The sequence below is a fragment of the Homalodisca vitripennis genome, chromosome 2, assembly GCF_021130785.1.
Source record: "Homalodisca vitripennis isolate AUS2020 chromosome 2, UT_GWSS_2.1, whole genome shotgun sequence".
Taxonomy (NCBI): Eukaryota; Metazoa; Arthropoda; class Insecta; order Hemiptera; family Cicadellidae; genus Homalodisca; species Homalodisca vitripennis.
In genome coordinates, this window is record NC_060208.1 from 171,332,043 (window position 1) to 171,344,577 (window position 12,535).

The 12,535-nt window shown below is 31.5% G+C and overlaps 1 protein-coding gene across 3 annotated transcripts in view; it reads right to left on the bottom strand.

Moving 5' to 3' along the window:
• The window catches only part of LOC124355026 (endoplasmic reticulum metallopeptidase 1-like), a 57,765-nt gene that overhangs the window by 18,603 nt on the left and 26,627 nt on the right, over positions 1 to 12,535 (bottom strand). For 2 of the 3 annotated variants that reach the window (XM_046805920.1, XM_046805919.1), the window contains exons 7-11: positions 11,849 to 12,151; positions 8,169 to 8,201; positions 6,554 to 6,780; positions 4,754 to 4,934; positions 71 to 255 (exon numbers count right to left, since the gene is read on the bottom strand). In XM_046805920.1, the coding sequence (XP_046661876.1) occupies positions 71 to 255; positions 4,754 to 4,934; positions 6,554 to 6,780; positions 8,169 to 8,201; positions 11,849 to 12,151 (929 nt within the window). The remainder of the gene's footprint in view (positions 1 to 70; positions 256 to 4,753; positions 4,935 to 6,553; positions 6,781 to 8,168; positions 8,202 to 11,848; positions 12,152 to 12,535) is intronic. The other variant, XM_046805921.1, reaches the window with a different exon arrangement.

Below are 12,535 nucleotides of genomic sequence, written 5' to 3' on the forward strand. Positions count from 1 at the left end.
ATTTCTGTTATGCTTGAGTGATAACGTAACTTAAATCCTAACTCAGAACAGCTGGACAGAAAGGACTCACAAAGTAACTGGTTGTGACTACACACAACACAGAGGAGAGGACACCGATGATGATGTCCGGGTTAGTGTCAGCTCCCATCCTGCCCGTAACTGGGATAAACACTTGCATGAACAGGATGCTCAGGTAGATGGTGTAGAAGGCTGGGAACAGGGCACTGGCCAAGAAACCACACAGCCACACCGGAACTGGAAAAGTTACACAACCCAAGTTCAATGAATGAGATAATTTCAATGGTCAATTACTTCATTTTCATCGTGGACATGGGAAATACGTAATAAGTGGAAAGGGTAAAACTTTTTTTAGAAATGAGAAATCTTTAGTGTAGTTTTACAATATCTAAACTGCAATAAACATAGTCAAGATCTGTAGCCTACCTTACTAACTAATATGATAATCACACCAAGAGGGTAATGTTAATACTCAATAAGAAGGTAAAAAAATATCAATACGTTAACATGTTTGACATACAAACTAAAATATATCTATATTATAAAAATGGATTTTTAACCCTTAAAGCGCCATAAGCGCATATGCGCGCGAGGATCGACTTTGCTCTGAACGCCGTAAGCGCGTAGACGCGCAATATACTTGTTTTTACTATTTTGCACTGTTAGTTCAGAGTTTGTCCGCTAGACTGTGAGGGGTGTATGTTACAGTAGTGTAGCGGGGCTGTGCCACATCACGTGACAATCTTTGTGTTTAACGATCGATACTGAACCGGTTTTTGTTGAACAGCTGGCAGTTTGGTAGTATTGCTCAACGCCGCAAGCACATTTATGCGTACGTCACTGCCTCGCCGCGCGCCGGGCAGCTCTTGTGTTCTTCTTCATATCCTGTTGAAGCAGTGCGAATGGTTGATCGGTAAACTACTGTGTAGTTTTATGTGTTATATGATCATCTTTTTATGAAAGTTATATATTTATAAACTTTTGAAATAAACAGTTTCTTGAATGGCGATAAAAGTCTTTTTTCCCCTTAGAAATATTTTTACTCCTTATATTTATAATTATGTATTTTAGCTCTTGTTCCGAAATTCTACATTTTTGTTTATTTTTTTTATTTAGGCTTGTTTTTACTCCAATAAGTGTTACAATATTTTATTTACTTCTATAAACATCTGAAAACCATTTTGTAATTATTATAAAAATAACACCCGTTAGAGGACTAAGAATTTGGAAAATTTTGGTTTTCAAATTTTTGGCATGTAAATTTAAATTTTTATTATAACTTTGTATTAAATATGTAATATACTTATTTTCTAGTTCTATTCTAGTACATATAAGCACGCAATGTCATCATTGATATACATAATAATAAAAGGAAACAGTAAGCATTGGGTAAAATTTATAAAGGAGCTGGAACGCTACATAGTAAATCATGTGTATTTTGGCCAATAAATATGATAAAAGATATTTTTTTGCAGTTTCTATTTTATTTTGTTACCTAAAAAAAGAAATTAAAATTAGCGTTTAGAAAATCTAATTTTAATTTTTTATAATAAATGAGCGCTAATCCAGAGTTTAGTTGAAACTGTTTGGCGCTTTAAGGGTTAACATAACAAAACTAATCAAAATTAACATTTTCTGTTTCTGAAAAACATTCCTCAAGGCTGTAAAAGACCTTTCAACTATCTAATTTCCATGACATTAAGGGTGAAACTACACTCTCATACTCTATGATGTCTTCAATTCTAATATTGTCGATTCTCAGTCTTTTCTTTTCATTTCATTTATAATTTTAATAACTTTCCCACTACTTGTCTCTGGTATATAAAATCATGTCAAATGTGTATGCATATTCTCATTCTGCTCATCTATTAATATTACATCACAATCATGAACTACTTTACCCACTTCTTTTGTAAAAATGTCTACAAATCCCTGACGAACCTCGTATTCTTTTATGCCTCTTACATTTATAAAATAATTATTGATTGTATTATCAACAGATTTTTTATTTTATCTTCTCACTATGCAATTTACTTTAGCCCATATGTCTTTAATATTTTTTTACATTTATTTAAAACTTTAAAATAATACCGCCTTTTCCCTCTTAACAATTCTTTATTGATTAAGGTGCGTATCTTTCTGTATTCACTTTTAACCCTTTGCGCTCGAAAAGCCAGCAGCACTGGCCACACCAAGATTGCAGATAGCTTGCGTTAGTTATGCCATAGTGTATCCTCGCAACTCGTATGCCCAGTACATATGGCCGCACACTTTCATTGACAGCCTGGTGGCCATATTTGTTGTTTACCTTCTCAGATTGGAATTATCTTCCAATTTCCTCCCCGTTATTTGTAAAGTAATTTAAAATGTTTAAAGAAGAAATAAAAACTAATTTGAAATGAGTATTTAATGAATCTTTCTAAATACAAAGATAAACATACATTTGAGAAATTTAACTCTTATACGTATATTGTTAAAAAGATATGTACATAAAATATTATAAAATAGGCATTTACAGTTATGTTATACTCAGACGTGAACAATTTTACATTTTTCTTAGTCTTTAAATTTTTTCATAGAATTACACTTTTAACAATACACACCTATGTGTAGTCAAGAATAGTTACCACACGTCTTCTAGTAAAGTTTTCTAGGTTTCTATCCCTTCAGGGTATAGGCCCACTACGTGTCATTTCTCTTAATTGCACAATGTACAGAAAAGAATTATAGGCTAATTAAAAATGTACTGCTTTACCTAAACACTACTTTAAAAAACAGCTGCTTGATAGGTTTCAGCATCATTAAATATAAAACAAAATGAATATTAGAAAATAACTGCTATGTTTAGTGGCCAGTGATGCTGGCCTTACGAACTATGGACGTATTATATCTTAGCCAGTACAGCTGGACATACGAGCTAAGATGACATTACAGCAAAAAATAATCCGCGCTTCCAACAAAATGGCGGCGGCCAATAGCGCTGGCCATACAAGCTCCAAGGACAAATTATAAATACTGCCTTCGAGTGCATAAAGTTAATAAACAAGTTATTAATATTCTGTTTCAATTTTGTAAACAATGTATCCCTTTTTCTCATAATTTTAATTATATTTTCTGCGATCCATGGTTTTTTATGTCTCTTTTTTGTACTCTTATTTTGCAAGTGTGTCTGTACATTTTTCATAAACTTTGCTAACATTGTTAATCAAATAATTACATAAAACATTTGTGTCATGACTATTACTGTATGGTACATTCCAATCACACTCAAATAATAATTCTTTAAATATTTTTTATCCATCCTATGATATGTAAACAGACTTCTGTTATGTGGAAAGGACCCACTATCAACTTGTCCATTGATAAGGCAAGTATTATAGTCAGCCAGTTTCAACATCAGTAAGAAAGCCTCTGCTGTAATCAGCTTATCAGCTCTGAGATAAGCGTGATCAAGACAGGACATGACCAGTCTGTTTCCAAAACTTCTCTTGTTAATCCATTTATGTATTAGACTAAACCATTTTCTGTCAATAATTTTTTTATAATTTTGAACCATTTCAAATTCTAGATCTCTCAAGTCAATATAGACATCTCCCATAACCAAAAAGTTTTTTTCATTTACTCTTTCATGAATTATGTTTTCTAGGTCAGTTAATAAAAAACTCGTACAGACAGACATACTTTTAGTAGGGGATCTATAAAGTGCCAAAATATTTAAATTTAACTCAAAGTCACTTTTCCCACATTTACAAGAATTCCCATACAACAATTTTCACCTTTTCATAGCTTAAATTCTCTTTTTAAAATAAAATTATTCTGCCACCTTTTCTTGCTTCTCTCAGACTACATAAACTTACAAAATTGTCCAACTTGAACAGTTCTATCAGATCATACTTTACGTTAACTTCTGTTACAATAATGACATCCAATTTATTAAGCAAACCCTAAAATAACCCAAAAACTGGTCGCAGTTTTCTTATATTTCCAAATTATAGATATCTTCTTAATGTCAAAAAATTACTTGTGTCTGTTTTCCACATCTTGACAACACCATTCTTATACCAAAATGTACTTAAAAGTTAATTCCTTTCCTCTTTGCCTTGCTTTCAACAGTAAGTTTTGATAGTATTTAGATAAATTTTCACTCACATAAATTCGTACACCATTTAGTCCCATTGTCTCTGGATTTGTTATAAATTTCTTCCGGCCATAATAAACTCTTCTCTCTTCTTTCTTCTCACTATCTGTACAATTATTATAGTTGGATGTTTGTCTGTGCGTGTCTTCAGGAGTCAATGAGCCATCTCTAAATCTTCTTTTTACAGTTCTATTCCCATCATCTTACCTACATTAACAACAATCTGCTCGGCATCCTCTCCTTGCCTTTTACAGACTTCATTCAGGTTTTCAATTTGTTTATCTTTAGTCTGAATACTTTGTTGCAGCTTGGTAATACGTTTCCATTTCCATCATATTGCTTACTCAAAAACTCTTGGCTGTTTTTGCCTACACTACTTTTTTTTATTGAATCTTACCTTACAACCTCATAATCAAGTAACATAATGTTACCCTGAATTTTCTGTTTGCTAATGGTGCATTTTCCCTAAAACTTTGGACAACTCTACCTTGTATGAAAGGTATTAGTAGACATATTTAATATACTATGTTCACTGGAATAGAGTTTAGAATTTAGTGAGATGGATTCCAGTACATTACTCATTAACTTTGTACATACCTGAGCGGTTCCTCTTGCACAACAGCAATAGGAAGTTGGCAAGTCCAGGTATGAGTACCACTATCATGAGTATGTAGGCTGAGCGGATGCCAGCGACAGTGGCCAGCAACAACAGCACACTCCAGATCATCTGGATACCATTGCAGTACATCTGAGCTTGTATTCCATCACACAGCTTATTCTGTAATAATAATAAACAACACTTATAACATATGGTGGGAAGGGTTTATTTAATTTCAATGTTGAGTTCAGCTCTATTTCTCCTTTTGCTTAGTGCAGCATCTCAAATCTTACGCTAGCACAGACTTAACTCCCGGAATCTTAATTGTGCATCTGATGAGACAATGAGAACACCTCTTTATCTAGATTACATTGATTTTGTAGCCTAGGTTGTCTGTGACATCGAAACAATGCAGTGTTCCAATTGAGCTTCTTTTTCGCTGATTTTTTTCATCTCTTCATATAGACATGCACTCCAGATTCCAGCTGTCATGTCTGTGACACCATCAGAGTTCAGATACTGCACTAAGTGGAAGGTGAAATGGAGCTGAACTCAACAATCTCATACAATACTTAATTATTTATAAAGCATTTAATTTTTATCTCTTTAATAAATAAATTGTTCATTTTTAGATTATTTCTAAATATTTTTATTCCTTGTTTTATTAAAATACACTATTGTATTTTGTTTAACCCCCGGAAGAAATATGCATGTACTCTTTAAGTAATTTACTCAACAATTAAAATAAAATGATTTGTTTGAAGTAAATTTTAACCTTTTTGCAGCAAACTTCAACTATATCAGAAGTACATAATAATTGGTTTACATTGTATGTGGTGGTCAAAGCTTTTTAACGTTAAATTTCGGAAATATAGTGTGGGTTGTGTTTGGCCGGAAGGAACATTGCTTGTGGTCCAACTGATTCAAATCTCACAATCGATGGTGAAGTCATATCTAGGGTTGATCACAATGGGAAGTACTTTCAACATGTAGAAAAGCCAAAACCAACTCATTGGATAGGTCCATCTGAATTAACTGAATCAGTAGTTTTAGTTTTTTGTATAGTTCCAAATTTGTTTTTTGTATAGTTCCAAACATCAAACTTCAGAAAAAGTATTCAACTCCAATATTGAAGCTAAAAAAGGGTGTATTATATGAATTGTTAATATAATATTAACAATGCACCAATGCCATTGGTGCAACTGTGATGATTTATTGTAATTTTTACCAAAGTTTATAATCTGTTATAAAGTTATTTGTGTTTGCAAATTAAAGTATCTTATATCATAATACTCAGCATATCTTTCTGTGTGCAACAATTTATATATTTCATTATAAGCTGTATTCAAATGCAATTAAATACAATATTTTAAAAAAAATCTTGTCCAAAGGACCCTCCACAAGGGTTAGCCAGCTCTAGGGTTAATGGACCTAAATTTTTATAATTCTTCTTCTTTTATCAAAATGTTTATACTTTGAAGACACAAAAATAATTTTTATAATGATTTTGAGTTCCCCACGCCTCCTTATTTTTTAAAGTAGGTTCAAATATCCTCACCTGCCATAGAGCATAATTTTAAATTTAATAAATATTCATTGAAGTCCAGTATTTCACATAATTAATTCAAGAGTTAAAAAACGCTGCAAAATTGTATGGACACCCAAAATTTAGTTATAAAATATTGACTATTTTTTTTTAATAACGTTTCTGTTATTAAAATTTGTAACTCATTCAAATTACTTTAGATCAATCTAAAATCATTCCCTAACCAATAATATCTAACTGGAATTGAACTCACAGACTTGCAGGCAGTGAAGACGTAGAGGGGTGCAGCCAGAGCAAACAGCGACGGCAGGAAGTACAAGGGTAATACCAGCGAGCTGTGTGTGTACCAGGACATGGGACAGTGCACGCTGTCGAGGAATATAGCATTGGCCACCGCACTGGTGACAGCTAGAACCATTCCTAGTGCAGGGACTAGCACAGCCATCGCGAGGTGACGACAGACCGCCTGGCGCTGCATGCCTGTACACAATTGTCCATTGCTGCAAACTACATCATTCACTCATTGTGTTGGTAATTAGTAATTTAAAACAAACGCATGATAACATGTATATTTTTCAATTGTGTATATTACAATTGAAACTTAGAAACACCATTAAAACCTTGAGATATTTGATGAACACTTCTTTTACAAATTTTGTTAGTACTCATTAACTTTTTAATTAGAATAAGGGATTATTTTTTATTTTAATCATTACAATTAACATGTTGTTTGTATATGAACAACTTATTTATTTTGTAATAACTTTGATGACTAATTACAGATAAACTACAGCTGCTGTGGTCGCCTTTACAAAAAAGTATCATTTGGAGGGTATAAGTGTCCATTCTTATTGAAACGCCGTTTCATCAAGTCTGAAGTAAAGTACTTGGGCATCATCCTTGATAGAGGTCTGAACTGGAGCACCCATATGGAAAGCATTGTTGCCAGAGAGAAATGGTCCTTGATGCAATGCAGACATGTGATAAGTGGGTTTGGGGACTTCTGTATTGGTGTTATACATTTATCTACATTATTGTTTGGGGTTGTCGTCTGGTGGCCAAAAACGGAGGTCATTATAATGGTAGCTAGCCTGGCTAACATCCAAGTTCATTTCTATAATTATTATTTAACTTATATAATTTGACCACACTTAGGTAAGCAGCTTGAAAATCGGGGATCATGAGTGATATAAGAATAAGCATATCCTATAGCATTCTAAAAATTATTTTGAATTAAGGAATAAGTGATAAAAGCTAAATTTATTTCATAGAAAAAGAAACTTCCTCATAAGGTACTCCATTATAAATGCAGGACAAGTAATGGAACGCACATGAGGTGGCACTGAGTCCTCATGACAACAATCATGTAATCAGTACACTAACACAAGCATGTGAGCAAAATCCATAATTTGAATCTTCAATTACTGAACAATTAACAAGTGTACTTAGTTTTATTTATATGTGTAATCAAATATTAAGTAATAATATACTTAACTTAAAAGAGAATACATGAATCAAATCACTTTTTAAGCGACATGCGCATGCAAAAAGCAAATGTACATCGATTTTATGAGTATTAATTATAAAACAATGAATATACCTACTCTGAGGAGGACTTGCACAATGTATTTAGTATGGTGTAAAAGTACTGTACTGAACAAGAACTTTGGAAGAATGTGTCAGTTTATACAAATGCAGGATAAACATAATATGTAAACTTAATTAGGAAAAGATTAGAGAATTAAGATTAGCTAAGTAGCCATTGATAACAAAAGGAAAGAGGGTTTGCATTCAATACAAAGCATTACAAAAAATTAACAATCTTTAATATGAAATATTCATTCTTGCAAATCTGTTTATTTACTTACAAAAACACTTTGTTGTTTGGTTTGGAGCTGGTTCTACATAAAAAAGAAAAACATCAGTGACACTAAGCTCTTCTGACATTCTTTAAACATGGAAAGCTTAAATTAGTACATATTTCTAAAACTGTTTTATGACTACTATGCGATTTAAAGAAAATGAAACAGATAAAAACATAACTATGTGAAACTGTGTATCAAACCTTAAATTGTAATAGTATTCCACAGACTATAATCATAGCTCTTAAAAACTAAATTTGCATATTATTGCATTTTTAATTAGGGAACAAAACAAAATCCAAATTGCACAAACATGATCTACACCAATGTATCAGCCCAATATCTGATAATTAGTTGTTAGTAAAATATAAAACACATTTTATTCTCCACAGTTGGTGCACTGAATGAAGCAGGCAGCACTAGTAGTAAAAGTACTGTTAGGGGAGGAGAGGAGCACAGTATTGAAAAGATGACAGGATTTCTAACATTTGTCATTGTTATACGTTACAAAAAGTATAACAACAGTGTTATACCTTTTGTAACATAATATAACGATAGAAAAAGGCCGAAATCCTGTTATACTTTCAAACCTTTCATCGTCAATAACAAACTTTAAACAAAGCACAGAATTGTTACCGCATCTCCATTTTCCTGACTAGTAAAACATGTGGTTCATGCAGAGTTTATTCTGCCAATTTTAAACCATGTTATGATCAAGGAAGGTAAGGCGTTGGCTAATACAGATATAACTATTATGAGGGTCACTCTGAAAGTTTTGAGATACCAGTAGACAACAATAATCTCCAGTCAGTATCTGACACAACTTGGGCTCATCAGTGTACTTCTGTCGTCTGTTCAGAAAGAACAATTTCCTGAAGTCAGAGAGTTATTGAGGGGGTATTTAAGGGCTGTGATTTTCTATGATTTTTAAGTCGGTTTGTCTCAAGAGGAAAGTGCCTTTGCTTCTTGAAGCTACATCTCGTGCTATTGTTTTGGGGTGGTATTCGGAATGAATAGTAATATATATATATATATATATATATATATATATATATATATATACACAGTACAAAATATATCAATTTCCAATGTTAATATTATATTTTGGTCCGTTTAAGTTACCTTTTAACAATTTATTTTAATATGTTTAATTGAATTTTAGTTTTTTCATTTTATTTTACTGGTGGTAAGTTTATTCTATTCCACATAATTTAATTTAATCTTTTTGTTCGATTTAGTTGGTTACGTTTATATATTTCAAATTTTTTATCTTCATTCATTTTATTTATATTATTTTATATATATATTTTATATAGTATATATACATTTAATGTATATAATATATATGTATATCAAATTTTCATTGTTAATTTAATACTGTACTCAATATTTATATTATGTAATGTTACTGTGGTTGTGTATTCTGAATTGATTCTTATGTTATGTTTAGGTTATGATATATTTGTGATTATGAATTATATTTTTAATTTTATCATTTTTTTATATGCAATTTTCAACTTTATATTAACTGTATTTTCAATTTTATTTATAATACTTACAAATTTAAACTTTATATCATTTGTATTTTTAACTTTATAATTCTTGTTTGTATTTAAAAATTTGTATATGGTTGTATTTTCAAATTCATTATTCTTGTACTTGTACATATGTATTTGTACGAGTATGTACAAAGAATTACCTCAATTAATGAAAACAATAATAAAATAAAATAAATAATTGGAGGAGAAATATAAATTTGTAATATTTTATGTAATGGTTAAAAAATTAACAGATATAAATATTAATATTGGTTTTTATCGCTAAATAAAAAATAATAAGTAAAATAAACAAGTAGATTAAATAAACACAATGTTTCAAAATTCACAAAAGTATAAAAAACATAAAAGTTCCATAAAAGGGTAATCTTGCATCTGATTGAGTGACGGAGTCGTGAGCAGGTGAGGAGTGGGACGCTTGAGCCCAAACAGTAAGTTATCTCTGAACCGTACACGAGAACACACTTACATCACGCATATAGCCTTATCCATACCATATTAATATTAGCTAGTAGTGGGATACACCTGTACCATTGTGTAAAGTGTGGCTGCATGAAGTTGCCTCAAGCCACTTGCAGGGTCATGAGTTGTACATTTTACCATATAACTTATTAAGAATTTAATACATTTTGAATATAAAATCAGATGTTTTATTCTTTTTACACATCAAAATTCAAATAAATAAAAAAACAGAATTTATGAGTGAAATTTCTTTCTCCTTGATAATACAACTCAAGTGGTAAAGTTAATTAACTAAATTTATTTTAGATCAAATCTCCTCAATCAAAATTCACATTGGATTTACTAGATCGGACTTTCACTAAAGTGAACTAGTATAATAAGATTTTTTCTTCAACGACAATTTCTTTATTGAGAGCTGGGTTTAATTCTAAAGTATGAAAGAGCTGCTCTACAGAGATTGAACTAACTCGTTTTTAATACCAGACCACAACAATTAACAATAGTGGTGTCTAACTTTACCACTATTGTACATAACTTATTCTGAAGTCCTTAAAACCTTTAGATAGCAAAATATATTTGATTAAACTTGATTTGAAAGAGCTCATTAATATTTTACATGTACTCATATTAATAGAAGTTTGAACAGTTAATAAGTTAAAGCCTACACAACCAAATTTGGATAATACATTAATTATTTGATCAATAAACATAATAAAGATACATTTTGAAACTAAAATTATTTATTAAAGACATGTCAATCAAACAATGTGAACTGATCGAATTAATCTATTGCATTTGGAGAGCATTCTTTTCTACAACTTTCTTCAAAAATAGCCTACCTAATATTTCAAAAATAGGTAAATTACAGCATAAAAAGTAGAACTGAAAAAGTAGAAATAATTAGATAACTAGAAACAGTTGTTAAAAACTTAACTTTGGACAATCAAACTTCGTTTGATATAACAGTATCACCACATGATTGAAACCAATAATTATTTGAATAAGCTTAGGATTTGTACATGACTCTACTGGTGACTGAAACAATGACTTAGAGACATGAGCATACTTGGCCACCTGCAGATTTTCACTTAACTGAACTCCACTATATAGGTTGAGACAAAATACTTCTTGGCATTACACAGTAAGGTCTAATATGACTGTTAAATATGGGCAATTCTCATACAGTCTATCTGTGAACAACGTAAGTTTCAAAACTAGCTACAATAATAAAGTTTTTGATAAATTAATAAAAATGCACTGTATACAATATTTTGAAATATCCAGTAAATTGAATCAAATAATAATGAATTTTAAATAATAGGCAAAGTCTGTTATGAGCAACAATCGAAGGAAAGTTTTTAATTGTTAATATCAATTTTAAGTTCTGTGTAAGTAGGTTATTTGAAAGATTTTGTTGAGATAAAAACAACATTTAAACATTTTAAAACTATTATGATAATAAAACTATTTGATACAAATTTGTATATGTCATGATGTTTTTTTGTTTACTTGCATTTTTTTACAGATTTTTGTACTGAGCAAAATTTACATCAGATGGAGTAGTAAGTGATCGCAGCAAACTTCAAAAAGCGCATCTATAATAGTTTTATTTGTGTGTTGAAATATTCCAGTACTACCAACAGCACCAGATCTGAGGCACTGACTCACCGGCAGTGTGGAGAAGAGTGTTCTTGACAACTGTGTAGAAGGATAATAGGACGGTGAGTAGGTTGAGGACGATGCCCTCCACCTCCGAGTACTGAACCATGAAGAGCCCTCCAACGTCAAAGTAGACCTGTCGCCCACCCTTGTACTCCGTTGGTCGCTTGATCTGTTCGGATGCAACAATGTGGCGCACCAGAGCCAGAAGATTGTCACCTGTGTGCTGGTACACACTCAGCAGAATCATGTCCTGGCTATCGTATTTAGTGTGGTACACATATCCGTTCTTGCAGTGTGCGAAATCCAGACCTGTCAGGCATATTTCCTTGCAATTTACACTGCTTCAATTAACTGAATAACAACAGATTCCTCAGTTTCACCAAGACAACACAATACTAATAAACAATCCCAATGATCTTATTTCTCTTTAAGACTTACATATTTTCACCAATTAAATTGGGTAATATGCATGTGTTGTCCTGTTATCATCTTTATTGGTGTTCATTGGGAAATTAGATTGTTTCAATACAAAAATTAATATAATAATTTAAGAATGACCAGATTCCAAAGGTTGAGAATACTACACTTTGTTTAAATTCTAAAATTCATTTCCTGATTCTGAATTAGATTCTTTGTTGAAAAGTGATTTTGATTGGATATAAGACTAATGTAATGTTAATGTTAAGACTAATG